At 47.1% G+C, this 18,056-nt stretch overlaps 1 protein-coding gene across 3 annotated transcripts in view; it reads left to right on the forward strand.

The window, feature by feature from the left end:
• Positions 1-18,056, forward strand: part of ARHGEF4 (Rho guanine nucleotide exchange factor 4) — a 204,643-nt gene that overhangs the window by 174,644 nt on the left and 11,943 nt on the right. For all 3 annotated transcript variants that reach the window (XM_010330738.3, XM_010330742.3, XM_039479879.2), the window contains one exon: positions 10,212-10,351. In XM_010330738.3, the coding sequence (XP_010329040.2) occupies positions 10,212-10,351 (140 nt within the window). The remainder of the gene's footprint in view (positions 1-10,211; positions 10,352-18,056) is intronic.

Below are 18,056 nucleotides of genomic sequence, written 5' to 3' on the forward strand. Positions count from 1 at the left end.
TGTCAGGAAGCATATCCCAGTCCCACACCTCAGAGCCACCGGGGAGCCTGCACCTCCGCCCTGCCTGGGTGGGGGCCACACGCATGCCAGGCCTGCCTGGGAGCCGCACCTCTGACCCTCCTTCCCGCTTCTCACTGTACTCCAGCCACTCTGCAGATCTTCCATGACCTGGAGCAACCCCACCCTCTTGCTTTTGAGGCTGGATGCTGTCCCTCTTGCCTGGAACACTCTTCACCCCCCTCACTACCTTGCCACCTCCCAGTGTGTCCCTCCAGGATCTCCCGGGCCTGGTGGGGCCTCCTGTGCCTGTGGTTCCCCAGCATTACTACGCAACATCGTTTGTTTAACTCCCTTATCTCCTGCCGGACCCTGATCACCCTCGTCACATTGCATCCTCAGAACCCCGCATGTATGTGTGGCACACACCCAGTGGGCCCTGGATCAGTACATTTGAATGAATTCAGAAAGCAATCAACCAAGGCACAGATACAGTAAACTGGAAGCCCCTGGCTGGTTGGTGCTGGATGAAAGCTAGGCTGCCTGCACCCTGCCCAGTGCCCCCCATGCCCAGATACATGTTTCTACTCCAAGACCACATGCCAGGCTCTTCAGAGAAATTTCTCAAAAGGTCCCAAGGCCATGTCAAAGACTGCATTGCCTGCCTTTGCTGGAGCAGAGCTCAGTAAGCTGGTACTCACTTTGTTAATGGCTCTTGATGGACAGGAGTGGATCTCAAATTTCAGTATGCACCAGAGGGGTCATCCAGAGGGCTATGCAGACACAACCCGGGGGCCCCACCCCAGAGTTTCTGATTCAGTGAGTCTGAGGAGGGGTCTCAAGAATTTGCATCTCTAACAAGTTCCCTAATTGCTGCTGCTGGTCTGGGGACCACACTTTGAGAACCACTGACTTCCAGGGCAGTAGGTCAGCACAGGAAACATGCATATGGAGGACATTCCTCTGCCTCTCTCCCTGGGTGGGCAGAGCTACCTGCCTTCCCTTGTAAGGGGAAGCAGGGAATTGTTTGGTTGCTGTTCATCGGAGGCAAAGGTACCCTCAGTGAACATTTGTCTAGGATCTAGAGTTGTCAGCTGCTCTGCTGTCTAAACATTGTTGGAATTTCAGAATGGATCAGAGACTGCTGGCTTGTCTTCCTATATAAAAATTTAAAATCCAAAATAAAGACTGGCCTTTGTGTTGCCAGGCTGTGTTGTTTTTGTTCATTGATTCACCTGCAGACAGCGTGGGGCACATGGTCTCATCCTACGAGTTAGCTATGTGAGACCTTCAGCAGCCTTGCTTTCTACAAGAGTTTCAGCCCAGTCGGAGCAGACAGGTGACTGGCTCTACCAATGGCTGTCTGCACAGAGCCTGGGTCTCCTGGCTTCAGTCCTGGAGTCCTTCCCCCACCTTCACCTTCCCCTGCACTCCCTCTTATCAGTGCCTGCTCATCCCTTCATTCTTGCAGTTGTGAAACCCTCAGGAAACACCTCCTCAGCCCCACACCCTGTGTTGGGAACTGGAATGTAAAATGATGAGTAAAAGTACTGGGAGACTCATGTTGAAACTTGCTTTTCTTTTCTCCCAGGCTGCAAATTTGCTAGATGAGCAATCATTTTGTGAACTGCTGAGACCCCAACTGGGACTAGTAAAAAGCCAAGAAAAGTAGTGACTCCCACAATAAATCTGTCTTATTCCCCTAGAGAGACCATTATTTTTAAAATACCCCAGAAAAGAAAGTGTAGCAGCAAGACAGAGAGGGACAGAGATGCCTTACCTTTTAAGACATATGCTATGCTATTTACAGATCAAATTACATGATGTCTGGGACTTGCTTTAAAATAATGGAGGATTGTAAGAAATCCAAGAGGCTCTAAATATGGAGAGAGATCCTGTGTTCATGGATAGGAGGGCTCAAGAAAGTAAAGATTTTAGTTGTCTCCAAGTTGATACATAGGTTTAATGCAATTCCTATCAAAATCCCAGCAGGATTTTTTTTTCTAGCTATAGACAAGATTATTCTAAAATTTATAAAGAAAAGGTAAAGAAACAAGAATAACTAAAACATTTCTGAAAAAGAAGAGCTAAGTAAGAGGAACCACTCTACCAAACGTCAAGAATTATTGTATACCCACAGAAAACAAGACCATTTGCTATGAGAGGAGGATGAACACATTGATCGATGGGACAGGATAGAGAATCCAGAAATAGTGCTAAACCAGGACAGCGACTAGTTGTTTAAACAATCGTGGTATGATCCACATGTCATGGTTATTTCCATATTTTGTTATTTGTAGTTCTTATAATGACCATACTAAGGATGAAGTGGCATACCACTGTGATTTTTATTCCCATTTCCCTAATAATTAGTGATGTCGTATGTCCTCATTTATACGCTATTGACCGTTTGTATATCTCCTTCGGAGAAACGTCTGTTCAAGTTTTTTGCCTGTTTTTGAGTTGGGCTGTTTTTTTAGTTTGTTTGTTTTGTTTTTCGAGTTGTAGGAGTCTTTCGAAAATATATTCTGGATGTTATTCTCTTATCAGATATACGATTTGCAGATATTTTCTCCCATTCCATGGGTTGTCTTTTCTCTCTTGATATACAAAAGATTTGATGTGCAAAAGATTTAAACTTTGATATAGTTCAATATATCTCTTTTTTTTCCTTTGTTGCCTGTGTTTTTGGTCTTATAGCCAATAAATTATTTCCAGATTAACTGCTGTAAAGCTTTCTAAGAGTCTTATAGTTTTAACTCTTATATGTAGGCCTTCATCCATTTTGAGTGGATGGATGTTAGAACCTTACCTAACACACATAATTTTTATGTGTGTTAGGTAAGGTTCTAACTTCATTATTTTGCATTTGGGTATCCAACTTCCCAACACTGTTCACTGTAAAGACTGTCTTTTCCCCCACAGTCTTAGCACCTTTGTCAAAAATCAATTAACCACATATGGGAGGGTTTATTTCTGGATCCTTTATTCAGTTCCATTGGGTCTATATATCTGTCCTTATGCCATTTCCACATTATTTCATTATCGTGACTTTGCAGTAAGTTTTAAAATCAGGAAATGTGGGTCCTCCAATTTTGTTTTTTACAAAATAATTTTGGCTAGTCAGGATCCCCATATGAATGTTAATGATGAATTTTTCTATGTATGTAAAAATTGCCATTGGGGCCAGGCACGGCTGGTAATCCCAGCACTTTTTGGGAGACCGAGGCAGATGGATCACCTAAGGTCAGGAGTTCGAGACCAGCCTGACCAACATGGAGAAACCCCGTCTCTACCAAAAATACAAAAAATTAGCTGGGCATTGTGACAGGCACCCGTAATCCCAGCTATTCAGGAGGCTGAGGCAAGAGAATCGCTTGAATCCAGAAGGTGGAGGTTGCAGTGAGCCAAGATCATGCCATTGCACTCCAGCCTGGGCAACAAGAGCGAAATTCCATCTCAAAAAACAAAACGCCATTGGATTTTGATAGGAATGTATTGAATATGTAGATTGTGTTAGGTGGTATTATCATCTTAAAAATATTATGACTTTCAATTTATGAATATGGGATGTGTAGTACATATACACCATGGAATATTACGCAGCCATCAAAAACGATGAGTTCACGTCCTTTGTAGGGACATGGATGAACCTGGAAACCATCATTCTCAGCAAACTGACACAAGAGCAGAAAATCAAACACCGCATATTCTCACTCATAGACGGGTGTTGAACAATGAGAACACATGAACACAGGGAGGGGAGCACTACACACTGGGGTCCGTTGGGGGGAAATGGGGGAGGGATGGGAGGTGGGGAGGTGGGAAGAGATAGCATGGGGAGAAATGACAGATATAGGTGAGGGGACGGAAGGCAGCAAACCACACTACCATGTGTGTACCTATGCAACAATCTTGCATGTTCTTCACATGTACCCCAAAACCTAAAATGCAATTAAAAAAAATGAATATGGGATGTATTTCTTTTTTTTTTTTTTTAGATTTTCTTTCATTTTTTTCATCGATGTTTTGTAACTTTTAGTCTACATATCTTTGGCCTCCTGGGTTGTTTATTCCTAAGTATTTTATTCTTTTTAGTGCAATTGTAATGAAATTTTTTGAAGTTTCCTTTTCAGATTACTCATTGCAAATATACAGAAATAAAACTGATGTTTGTGTGTTAATTTATATTTGGTAGTTTGACTGAATTTTATTAGCTTTAACAATTTTATTATGGATTCTTTAAGGTTTTCTACATATAAGATGATGTCCTCTGCAAACAGAGATCATTTTATTTTTCCTTTTCAATGTGGATGTCCTTTACTTCTTTTTCTTTTTTTTCTTTTCTTTCTTTTTTTTTTTTTTTTTTGAGATGGAGTCTCGCTTTGTCACTAGGCTGGAGTGTAGTGGCACAATCTTGGCTCACTGCAACCTCCGTCTCCTGGGTTCAAGTGATTCTTCTGCCTCAGCCTCCCAAGTAGTTGGGACCACAGGTACGTGCCACCATGCCCAGCTTATTTTTTTGTATTTTTGGTAGATAGGGGGTTTCACCATGTTGGCCAGGATGGTCTCAATCTCTTGACCTTGTGATCCACCAGCCTTGGCCTCCCAAAGTGCTGGGATTACAGGCGTGAGTTACTGTGCCTGGCCTATTTCTCTTTCTTAACTGTTTGTTCTCACCAAGACTTACAGTACTATGTTGAACAGAAGTGGAGAAAACAGGCATCCCTGTCTTGTTCTTCATCTTAGGGATATAGTTTTCACTCTTCTATCGTTGAGTATGATGTTAGCTGTGAGATTTTCATATGTGGCCTTTATCACATTGAGGACTTTTCCTTCTATTTCTAGTTTATTAAATTTTTTAATCATAAAAACTTTGTCAGTGCTTTTTCTGCATAGATTGAGATAATCATGTAGTTTTCCTTTATTCTGTTAATTTGGTGTATTATGTTGATTTGCTCTCTTACGTTGAACCATCCTTGCATTCCAGAAATCAATTCCATTTGGTCCTCATATGTTATCCTTTCAACATGCTAGTGAATTCCATTTGCTAGTATTTTGTTGAGGAAGTTTGCATCTATATTCATAAGGGATATTAGCCTGTAGTTTTATTGTAGTTTCTTTGTCTGGGTTTATTATCAAAGCAATACTGATGTTATAGAATGAGTTGGGAAGTATTCCTTCCTCTTCAATTTTTTTTTGGAAGAATTTAGAAGAATTGGTGTGATTATACTTAAAATATTTGGTAGAATTCACTACCAGATGGTAGAAGCCATCTGGTCCTGGGCTTTTCTTTATTGGAAGGTTTTCTGATTACTCTTCAATTTTGCTACCAATTATAGATCTATTCTGATTTCCTGTTTCTTCTTGAATTCATTTTGGTAGATTATGTGTTTTTAGAAATTTTCCATTTTATCTAGTTTTACTTAATTTGTTAGTGCACAACAGTTCATTGTATTCTTTTAAATCATTTTTATTTCTGTAAAACAGGTGGTAGTGTTCTTACTTTGCTCATCAAAACTTTTGACTTTTTAAAAAGTCACAAAAGCAATTCAGTGAACAAAAGATATTCTTTTCACAATGATGCCAGAAATAAGACCAGTAGACTATCCATAGGTGATGAAAATGAACTTGACCTAAGCTTCACACATTATAAAAAAACAAAAACAAAACAACAACAACAACAAAACACACACACACACACACACACACACACACACACACACACACACACAAACTGAATGATAGATTTCCATGTAAAACTTTTAGAAGAAAATGTTAAGAGAAAATCCCTGAGAACCAGGGTTTGGCGAGGAGTTCTTAGATATGACACCAAAAGCACGAGTCATAAAAGAAAAAGTTGAGAAATTGAACATTGTAACAATTTCAAACTTTTGCACTATGAAACCCTTGTTAAGGCAATGAAAAGATACACTACAGATGGAGAAAAGATACTCGCAAACTTCATATCTGACAAATAACTCATATCTAGAATATATAAAGAACTCTGAGAGCCAGATGTGGTGGCACGAGCCTGTGATTGCAGCTACTTTGGAACTGAGGTGGAAGATCACTTCCAGGAGTGATCCCTTCCAGTAGGTGAAGGATCACTGCCCAGGAGTTCAGGACCAGCCTGGGCAACCTGGTGAGACCCTGTCTCAAAAAAAAAAAAAAAAGAACTTTCAAATCTCAACATTACAACACCAATGAGAAAATAGGCAAAAGTGGGCAAGGCATGGTGGCTTACACTTGCAATCTCAGCACTTTGGCAGGCTGAGGCAGGAGGATCACTTGAGGCCAGGAGCTCAAGACTACCCTAGGCAACATAGTGAGACACTGTCTCTACCAAAATTTCTTCAGAAAATTCACTGGTGTGGTGGTGTACACCTGTAGTGCCAGCTACTCAGGAGGTTGAGGTGAGAGGATCCCTTGAGCCCGGGAGTTTGAGGCTGCAGTGAGCCAGGATCATGCCACTGCACTCCAGTCTAGGCAACAAAGCAAGACCCCACCTCTTGAAAAAATAGGCAAAAGACAAAGAGATATTTCACCAAAGAGGGTATATGGCAAGTAAGCACATGAAAAGATATTCAACATCATCAGACTTTCAGGAAATGAAAATTGACACCATGATGAGATCTCACTACATACCTATTAGAATGCCTAAAATATAAAATAGTGACAATACCAAATGCTGAAGATTCTAGTTTCTCTGCTGAAGATTCAGAGAAACTAGAACTCTTAGACATTGAGAGTAATAGGAATGTAAAATGGCACAGCCACTCTGGAAAATAGTTTGGCAGTTTCTTCAAAACTAAATCGTCTGTTACCATCTGACCCGGTAATTGCACTTCTGGGCATTTATATCAGAGAAATAAAAACCTTATGTTCACACAAACCCCTGCTCATGAATGATCCTAGCAGCCGTATTCATAATAGGCAATAGTTGGAAACAACTCACATATCCTTAAACAGGTAAATAGTTAAACCAACAGGGGCATGGAATGCCATGGAATATGACTCAACGGTAAAAAGATTGAAGTATTAATACACATAGCAGCTGGGATAGAGTGCAGGGCATTTGGCTTAGTGAAAAGGCCAACCTCAAAAGCCTGCATTCAGGGTGCTTGTGGCTATGCAGATGTGCATTGGTGATACGTGCCATACACCTGTGCACACACATTGCATGAATGTCAGGTTCTTGGCTGTGAGAACACACTGGACTTGTGAAAGCTAGACCATGGACAGAAACTGGGTGGAGCATGCACAGTGCCCTCTGTACTATAGCGATATGCCCTGTGACTCCACAACCATTTCCAAAATAAAACCTATTTTAAGGCCCTAGGGGAGAAGGTATGGCAATTTGACAACTTTGGATGGATTGCAGTTTGTTTTAGATGTATACAATGATATTTTTTTTTTAAAGAAAGATGGGATCCTTATGTTTCAGAAACTTACGCTTTGGTGTTTACCAATGAAATTGGCTTTTCCCTAGAAACTGTCCAGTGGGGAGGGGAATTAGATGAAACAAAAGTGGCCACATGTTGAGAACTGTTGAAGCTGGACAATGAATATACAAGATTCTTTATGCTATTTTCCTTTCTTTTGTGCACTTTTGAAACTTTTCATAACAAAAGTTTTTTAAACACAAATGAAATAAAGATCATGAGTATTCCTAGGGACTTGTGGCTGTGTACATGGTTAGGAGCAGGCCCTTAGCTCCTTCTCACAAACTGGGTTTAGGCCACTGCCCACAAGTGGGAGGCAGAGTGTATTAGTCCATTCTCACAGTGCTATAAAAAAACACCTGAGACTGGGCAATTTATGAAGAAAAGAGGTTTAATTGGCTCACAGTTCCACAGGCATCACAGGAAGCAAGACGCGGAAGCCTCAGGAAACTTACAGTCATGGTGAAAGGGGAAGGGGAAGAAAGCACCTTCTCCACATGGCAGCAGGAAAGAGAGTGAACGAAGAGAGAAGTGCCACACCATTTTAAACAATCAGATCTCATGAGAACTCATTCACTGTCATGAGAACAGCAGCAGGGGAAATCTGCCCCCATGATCCAATCACCTCCCACCACCTTTAATTCAACATGAGACTAGGGCAGGGACACAAGTCCAAACCATATCCCAGGGGGTTTCCCAGGTCAGTTCTGGGGGCACAAGTGGAGCTTTAACTGTGTTCCTGACGTTGGCTCTGCAAGGCCTCTGGGCTCCACCTTTGAGGAACTTGCCATTTGCCACCCCAGTCATCCTCCCAGCTTCCATCTGTTCAAGTCTTCATTCTTCCATTCACCATTTATCTGTTTCTTCCATCTGTTTACTCATTCATTTATTTAACACCTAAATGTTGACATTAATGAGTAAGGCATGTCTCCTGCCTTCAAGGAGCTCAGTGTCTAGTTGTGGGGAGTCAGGCCAACAAGCATACAGGGATGTGTTTCCTGCTGTGAGAGTTGTCTGTTCACGCTTTCTGAGAGTAACATAGAGGCGTGGATGGGTCTCACACAGAGGAGGAAATGCTTGAAGTGAGTCTTCAAAGTTCCTATTTTCACTTATGTTGGGCCCATGTGGATAATCCAAGATAATCTTCCCATTTTGAGGTCAGCTGGTTAGCAGCCCTGGTTCCATACACAACCTGAATTCTCCTTTAATTCCTCACGTAACGTAACATATTCACAGGCTCTGGGGATGCCATCTTTTCATCTTTTGGAGACCATTATTCTGCCTCCTGCAAAAAGAGAGTCCAGATGCAGACCCAGCTATATAGAAACTCAACTCAAGGACAGAGAAGACATTGTAGGTTCATGGAAAGGACTTCCCGTTTCATGAATGGTGCTGAGCCCACAGATTATCCTTAGAGAAGAAAGAAATTGGATTCCAACCTCACTCCGTACACAAAAATCATTTCCAGGTGGATTAACAGCATACATGTCAAAAGAAAAGCTATAAAACATTAAAGAATAACAGAGAAGACTTTATGACTCTGAGGCTGGAAAGAATTTCCTAGACACAGAAAATATACACCAAGTAGGACTAGATTGACAGATTTGTCTATATTAAAATTAAGGACTTCTGCTTTTTATTTATTTATTATTATTTAGTTTTTTGTAAATTAAGGACTTCTGTTCATCAAAATTACCTTAAAAATAATAACAAGCCACAGCCGGGCATGGTGGCTCACACCTGTAAATCCCAGCACTTTGGGAGGCCGAGGTGGGCGGATCACAAGATCAGGAGTTCGAGACCAGCCTGACCAACATGGTCAAACCCTGTCTCTACTAAAGATACAAAAAATTAGCCAGGCATGGTGGCGTGCACCTGTAATCTCAGCTACTCAGGTGGCTGAAGCAGGAGAATCACTTGAACCCTGGAGGCAGAGGTTGCAGTGAGCCAAGATCATGCCATTACACTCCAGCCTGGATATTATTATATAATATTATATGATTATAATAATAACAAGCCGCAGACTGGGAGGAGATAGTTGTGGCACATCTGAGTGACAGAGGTATCTGTGAAAGACTTGTACAAAATGTGAAAGATCATACAACACAAGACTGTACAGCAGTGAAAATGAAATAATCAACAGCTACACACACAGTTGAGTAAAGAAAACCAGCCAGAGAAGAGTGGATTTGCTGGCTTCCTTTAGACAAGGCCAAAACCTGGCATAACTGACAGAACTAAATGCTAACACAAAGGCATGGGAATGACTTATTAAAAATTCTAACTCTTGGATATCTCTACAAGAGGGGGATGGGAATGGGACTAAAGCAGGGTATACAGGATGTGGAAGGTCAAGTTTCTGGTGTTTTTCTTAAGCAGAGTGATGGGTACCAGGACTATTGATTGTATTAAATTTCAAACCATATTTGTATGTATGTAACTGTATATTTTCTTTGAATACACACATATATATTGCATAACAAAATGTTAACTTTTTCCTAAGGGCCTAATACTATAGCCAACACACTGGAAAATGATTTGTCATTGTACACAACCTAAAGGGGCTTTTGAGCTGTGTGATGGTGAATACTTGTGTTTCCTTGTCAGCCGAGTTGCTGTAGACTGGGATGATGCATTCTTTCACCCAGGCCACATATTTGTGGCAAGGATGGTTTGAGAACCTAGCCCTGCAACCTGCTCCCTCCCCCTGCAGAAGGAGCATTTGTCCTGAACCCATTGCCTTTGCCCAGCTGCTGTCTCTCCTTCCAGCCATGCCTGATGGAGCTCTGGACACAGCTGTCCGCGCTGATGAAGTGGGGAGCGAGGAGGACCTGTATGAGGACCTGCGCGGCTCCAGCCACCACTACAGCCACTCTGGAGGGGGTGGTGAGCAGCTGGCTATCAATGAGGTAGGGTCAGGGCTGCATGGGCAGAGGGAGGGACAGGCTGGGCAGATGTGGCCCTGACTGTCAGGGAACTCCAGCACGCTCATGTGGGCCAGATGCCCGCAGTCCATGTTCCATGCGGATGCTGGCGGTGCTGGCTGCATTCAGCAGTTTCAGCCTGTGGTCCCCATTTTGGGATTTGGTGTCAAGAGCAGGGTTTGTCCAACACAGGACTCTCTGTGCCCTGCTGAGGCCCACAGAGCAGATGCAATGTGGACATGCTGGTCCGCCTCATGGGGCTGTCCTGGTGAGCAGCTGCCAAGCACCCTCTCAGCTGGAGGAGCTCTACTTAGTAGAAGGGAGGCCAGGGCTTCTCGGGTTACTTCAGCCCCTGACCCTCCAACCAGCCATCTGGGCAGCCTGGGGACAAGGCGAGGGAAAAGTATTTTCTCTCCTGTTGACACCAGGAATACAGAAGTATTGCTGTTGCTATGACAGCTGCATGCGAGTTGCTGGGTTTTTGCTCTTCCTACTGAAGCAAAAGAAATCCGTGAGAATCCTCATCCAGGCAAAACTGGTTGCCGTCCGAGTTCTCCCTCCGCATTCCCTGTGAGAGAGAAATCGTGATGCTTAGACGCTCCTCTCTTTCTCACTCACCCTCCTACTTTCTCAGCCTCTTTTACTTAACTGGAGGGGGTTGTTGAACGTCATGGAAGTGTAACCAGATGACCAGCACAAGCAGAGGCCCATAGCAAACGCCATGTTCTCCAGTCAGAAGGTACTGGTGTGTTTCTGCTTCATTAAAACTGGACTCTGACAACACGGGATCTTATAGCACTCAGGTTTTTCCGTAAGAAGGGATCAGTTTCAGAAGAGCTAGGCTTTTCTGTGAATGAATGAGCTGTGAGGCTTCTCAGAAACCAGTGAGGAGGGTGGCATCCTCATTACCCACTGGACAGAGGAGTGGAGTCAAAGGCCCATGAACTCCACCTAGAGGCCCAGCTCTAGATGATGATTTAAAACAGTCATTAAGGCTGGGTGCAGTGGTTTACACCTGCAATCCTAGCACTTTGGAAGGCTAGGGTGGGTGGATCACCTGATGTCAGGTGTTTGAGACCAGCCTGGCCAACATGGTGAAACCCCATCTCTACTAAAAATGTAAAGATTAGCTGAGCGTGGTAGCAGGTGCCTTTAATCCCAGCTACTTGGGAGGCTGAGGCAGGTGAATCACTTAAACCTGGGAGGTAGAGGTTGCAGTGAGCCGAGATCATGCCACTGCACTCTACCCTGGGTGACAGAACGGCATTCATCTCAAAAATAAATAAAAGGATAATTAAATAATGCACTAGTCAAAATCTATGATGCATAAAGAATAAACATGTGGCCGGGCGCGGTGGCTCAAGCCTGTAATCCCAGCACTTTGGGAGGCCGAGGCGGGTGGATCACGAGGTCAAGAGATCGAGACCATCCTGGTCAACATGGTGAAACCCTGTCTCTACTAAAAATACTAAAAATTAGCTGGGCATGGTGGCGTGTGCCTGTAATCCCAGCTACTCAGGAGGCTGAGGCGGGAGAATTGCCTGAACCCAGGAGGCGGAGGTTGCGGTGAGCCGAGATCGCGCCATTGCACTCCAGCCTGGGCAACAAGAGCGAAACTCCGTCTCAAAAAAAAAAAAAAAAAAAAAAAAAAAAAGAATAAACATGCAAATAAGCTTTTCCAACCAAAAAAACTCTTTCTCTTTAAGTGCCTCTCATAAGCTATTTGGGATAGAAGGTATTCTGAAGTCATGTCACCTGAAGCAGAATTGAATTCATGGGTAATAGTTGTGGTTTTTTTTAAAAGACCAAGGCTGTCTCCTCCACCTTGGGGCTCAGTCCCAGCAAGAGGACCCCAAGGGGGCCTGTTGGATTTGGGGCCTGGAGCACTGAGCAGTGACCATTTGAGCTGGTTCACGTGGCTGTGACACCAGATGGCATGAGGCCGTGAAGGGCTGATGGCAACTGACTGAACATGCCCAGCACGGGTGGGCGCCCAGTATGTCTCTAAGCACGAGGATGATCATTGCAACCAAAGCCCTCAGGGACTCTGGAGAGGCACAGGCTCCATGACTGGCTTATGGCTGCACTGACCTTGAGTCTGCATTTCATAGTTGTGTGTCTCCTACCTGAGGGTGAAATTACGGACTGTCACATCTTGCTGCTGGTGAGGAGGTATTCTTTTGGGCTCTGAGTTTCTTGACAAGTTTTTCATTCTAAGATGCTTTGGCCGAGGAAGACCAAGAGCCAGGAATTCTCTGGAAGAAATGAAACATGGCTCTGTCATCTTCATAAGGGAAGGCAGGCAATATAGATTTGGATGTGTAAGCGCCTGTCTGGGCCGCCTCGAGGGTCTGACTCCTGTTTGGTTCAGAGGTCTCTCCTGGCATTGGAGGTTACTGAGCAGACAGGGTGCTGCTGGTATGCCTTACGTTCGGGGAGCGTGTCCCCAGGGAGAAGGACACGCACATCACAGAAGAAAGCAGGAAGTCAGGCAGAGGGAACCCGTCTCCGGCGATGCCGCAGGCTGGCGCTGGGGAGACTGGCTGCTGTCCCAGACAGCACCCACCCACCTCAAGAAGGCCACCAGTGCTTCCAGATCCTGTTGTAGAAGGCCACCCTGAGAGAGGCTGGTGAGTAAGAAGGGCAGGCCCGGGCTTAAAGTCCTCGCTGGGTCTAGCACCATGCTGCGGCAAGGCAGTCTCTGTGTTTTGTGGGCGGACGTGGCACCAGAGCCCTCGCTGTGCCCGGCTTGCACTGTTGACTCAGGAAAGGTGGTGCCTGCCTGTTAGGAGCCAGCAGAAGCGTTAAATGGACTCACTCATCGGAAACAGAAAAGATAAGAGGTAATTGTCCCGCTAGTTCCGGGCCTTCAGGGCAGCACTCCTGAGGGCTCAGCCAGAAGCTTTGCTGGGGGTCCGCGTGACTTTCATACCTGAGATGAGCAAAGCAACAGGTGTCACAGAGAAGCCCTCACTCAATAATATTTGGCTTGCCCTAAAATCACATACTCACTTCTATTTTCTAAGAACACGTGGGGGTGAATTGTGACCGTTTCTTATCTTTTGGGGCTCTCAGTTCCTTGACAAGTTGTTCATTCTAAGATGCTCTGTCCGAGGAATATCTAAGCTGTTTGACATCAGCACAAACAAGAAAGGGTCACAATTTAGCCAGATGCCTCCCTCGAAAGCGGAAACCACCTTACAGTTTCCTAAGCAGAACAAATGCAAACTCTGTGGCGTAGAGAGTGGCCGACTTGGGGGTGAGCAACCAGGCAGGTTGCATTCCAGGTCGTGAGGAGTGAGTTTTATGCTTGGACACAGATGTGTGTGCCCGTGCAGTACATAAAGGGTGTGGGTGTGTTGCATACATGTAACGTGTGTGTACTGAGTACTTGTGTCAGGGAGGGAGCAGGCCCTCGGATGCAGCGCTGCAGAGCCATGGTCCTGCCTACAGAGGGCTGCCCGCAGGCTGTCCGTGTGCCCCCCTGCATTTTTTCCACACGGCCCTGAGGACCTTGCAGAGAGGCGCAATGTCTCGTTCCTTCTGCATTCTTTGTGTTACCTGTGCTCTGCCTCGCGTGCATGTCCAGTCCCTGCCAGACAGATGAAGGAACGCAGACACTGACCGTCTTCAGTGTCCAGGAGTGTCCTCTCTTCTTCCAGCACTGACCCCTCTAGGGGTCACTGACCTCCAAGGCCATAGCCCAGGCCTGAGCCTGTCTGCTCAGTTCCTTGCCCTCCCACCTTGGCCCTCTTGGGCTGCGCTGTCCCCCTGCAGTCAGGCCCAAGGCCACCCTAAGCCCCCTGGACTTTTTCTGAAGCTAAAGCCAGAAGCGCCTGTTGGTGAGAGTGACCACTCAGCCCTGCCCCACCATGTGGGCGGTGCTGCCAGTGCAAGCCATAACGTGACCAGGTGAGAGGACGGCCTGGCTGCTGCTGGGGAGGTCTGGGCTCTCCCACTGCCCACGGGCACCTGTGGACGGCAGCCTGTCCCCGGCTCGTGTCTTGCAGCATCCTGTGAGCTGCTTCTGCCCTGTCTCATGGAGCGCCTCAGCCCAGCCTGTTGTGCAGCCTAGTGAGGAGGAGCACCAGGTGTCTGGGGCACTGACAGGCATCAGGCTCCTCCCTGGGGCTGAGGAGGGGGAAAAAGAGCCAGGTCGGACTGGGGACAGACACCCTGCAGGACATGAGGTCACAGCCAGAGCTTCCCCTCACCCTTAACTCTGTTCATTCCCCGAAAGGCTCTGAGGGCCTTGGGGTTTTGGGGTCCCCTCCTCATGCCTGTGTGTAGTGCCACTCTGGTCTCCCTGCTCCAGGACATGCAGCCATTGAACTTGTCATCTCAACTAGGCTGGAAGCATAAAAGGCGGTGCCAGCAGTAACTGGGCCAGCCCCTGAGTGCAGAGCCGACAGTCCTCCTGACCAGCCAGTGTCAGCCGAAATAGAAAGCAATCTCGCTACCCTTGCCTCATGGCATTCTCCATGAGATACCCCGAGGACACTACAGGACATGAGGCCAGCTGTTGGCCACCCCTCAGAGTTCGTGTGACTGGCTCCAGGAGTCTTTGTCTTCCCTGAGTTCCCGTGAGGCTGGACATCCCTCCCCAGGCCTGACCTGGCTCTCGTTCCCCCTCCTCAGCCCTGGGGAGGAGCCTGATGCCTGGCAGTGCCCCAGACACCTGGTGCTCCTCCTCACTAGGCTGGACAACGAACTGGGCTTAGGGGCTCCAAGAGACAGGGCAGGAGCAGCTCACAGTCCCTTGGCACCACTGCTGCCACTTTCACGCAGGGCTGCAAGGTCACCTGGTGGCCAGCTCCCCTAAAGTGGGTTTTCTCTTTCCTTTGTCCTCCCAAGGCCACAGCACTGGGGGCTCAGCCCTCATCTGCCCCAGACACCTCTGTCTCTCTTCTGCTCCTACATCAGTCCTGTCACTAGCCTAGCCGCGCTACTCCCATCCCTGGTGGAAGCCATCTGTCCAACCCCTCAAGGGCCTAGGCCTTTGCCTTCAAGGTTGTTTTTTTGGTTTTTTTTTGTTTTTTGTTTTTTGTTTTTTGTTTTTTTTTTTGAGACAGGGTCTCACTCTGTCACCCAGGCTGGATGGAGTGTAGAGGCACAATCTCAGCTCATTGCAGCCTCCACCTCCCAGGCTCAAGTGATCCTCCCACCTCAGCCTCTCTCGTAGCTGGGACTAAGTCACCCGCCACCACTCCTAGCTAATATTTGTATCTTTTGTAGGGATGGGGTTTCACTATGTGAAACCCAGGCTAGTCTCGAACTCCTGAGCTCAAGTGATCCGCCTGCCTTGGCCTCACAAGGTGCCGGGATTACAGGTGTGAGTCACCACACATTGTCTGCCTTAAAGCTTTTTTGTTATGTTTTTGGTCATGAAACTTGCATTGGAAAGCTGTTAGCACTGCCGTTCCTGCCATAAAGCCAGGTCTCTGGGATATACAGGCCGGGGACCCCTGGGCAGGGAGAAACACCTTGCTCAGTCCTCAGTCAGAGGTGCTTCAGCCACCTTCAGCCCTCCCCAGGGTGCCTTGCTATGCATGGGGCAGAGGATGTGTCCAGGACCCATCTGGGGCTGAAGAACCAACCAGGGCCTGGCCCAGTGGCCGAGCAGGGTGCTATACACCCTCCAGCACTCAGTGCCTGCGCTGGCCATCAGGCTCACCAACCCACTGTGCCCAGGGCCATGAGGACATGTACCCTCCTGTGTGGCCTGCTTTTGAGAGGCCACAGGTGCACAGTGAAGCACCCACACATCAGGGGTTCTGAGCCACACCCTGTGAGAGGTCACATCACCATCTTACCAGAGGAGTGCTGGGATGTAGGGGTGTCAGCAAGACTTTAGATGTCTTCTAATCCCCCCCAATTCTCCTGAGAGCTTGGGGTAGCAAATCTTGAGACCAGAGTTTTCTTTTTTTTTTTTTTTTTTTTTTTTTTTTTTTTTTTTTGAGACGGAGTTTCGCTCTTGTTACCCAGGCTGGAGTGCAATGGCGTGATCTCGGCTCACCGCAACCTCCGCCTCCTGGGTTCAGGCAATTCTCCTGCCTCAGCCTCCTGAGTAGCTGGGATTACAGGCACACGCCACCATGCCCAGCTAATTTTTTGTATTTTTAGTAGAGACGGGGTTTCACCATGTTGACCAGGATGGTCTTGATCTCTTGACCTTGTGATCCACCTGCCTCGGCCTCCCAAAGTGCTGGGATTACAGGCTTGAGCCACCGTGCCCGGCCGAGACCAGAGTTTTCTAAAGAATTGGCATGAGGCCGGGCGCAGTGGCTCAAGCCTGTAATCCCAGTACTTTGGGAGGCCGAGGCGGGTGGATCACGAGGTCGAGAGATCGAGACCATCCTGGTCAACATGGTGAAACCCCGTCTCTACTAAAAATACAAAACATTAGCTGGGCATGGTGGCCTGTGCCTGTAATCCCAGCTACTCAGGAGGCTGAGGCAGGAGAATTGCCTGAACCCAGGAGGCGGAGGTTGCGGTGAGCCGAGATCGCGACATTGCACTCCAGCCTGGGTAACGAGCGAAACTCCGTCTCAAAAAAAAAAAAAAAAGAATTGGGCATGAGCAGTACCCCAGACAGATGGGCCCAGGCTGAACCTTCAGATGTGAGGGAGGCACACAGCCTCTCTGGACACATCCCTGACCCTCCTCTGCACACACACACGGGCACCTACATGTGTACACACATGCATGGAAACTCCACACACAGATGCCCATATGTGTGCACACAGGTATCCCCTTACACAGAGGTAGCTATGCACATGCACACACAGGTCCCCTTGCATACACACATGCAGACACACATGGCATCCACTCTGCTTTATAGTCTTCAACAGGATGGTGACATTCAGGGTGCACTCACCTGTCCTTGCAAGGGGTGGCCATCTATGGCCACATACATAGAGATCAGAGCATGTTAAATCACTCCCGTGGGAACACCCAGTCTCTGCACACATTTCCTCTATGTGCCTCTCTCTGCCCTCGAGGGGCTCTTCTTGCTCCCGGATTCAAAGCGCTGAGCTTGTTGCCCAGAAATCTCTGCCCATGACTGAGCGGAGTGTTTGTTTAGCCTTCTCCCCTGCAGTCTTTTCACCTCTGGGAAGAACACACTGCCTGGGCTGTCATTTTCAGGGATAGAATGAGAGCTCTTGCAAAAGAGCTTTGAAACCTACAGGGTTAAGGTTGCAGGCTGTGTCTGGTGGAGGCAGAGGAAGCCCTGATATATATCCAAAGGAATATAATGCTGCTCTGACGCTGCGGTCAGTAGAGGGGCCCCTCAGCGCGGGTCGCTCCGACCTGGGTTTAAATCCTGCCTCCACCATCCCTGCATACCTGCCCGATTTTATGACTGAGAAGATTCTCTGACATTTCAGAGCCGCGTTTACTCATGCAGTCCTTGTAAGACACCAGAGTCCCTGGCCCATCCCTCCCCAAAGCGCCGGTGCTAGGCGTTTTGGCCTTCGTATGCCTGAAACTATGAGGTCCCCGGGCATCCCCGAGCGCCCCCGTGGCCATCTGTGCCACTGGCCAGCCCGGGCCAAGACCGCTGTGCGGGCGTGGAGGTTCCCGACCCTTCCCAAGGAGGTGCCAAGGGCGAAGCGCAGCGCACGCCGGAGCCGCCGCAGCCCCTCCGAGCCTCCGAGCCCGCCGCCCCCGCCCGCACAGCTGGCTTGGT

This window comes from Saimiri boliviensis, chromosome 5 (genome assembly GCF_048565385.1).
Source record: "Saimiri boliviensis isolate mSaiBol1 chromosome 5, mSaiBol1.pri, whole genome shotgun sequence".
Lineage (NCBI taxonomy): Eukaryota > Metazoa > Chordata > Mammalia > Primates > Cebidae > Saimiri > Saimiri boliviensis.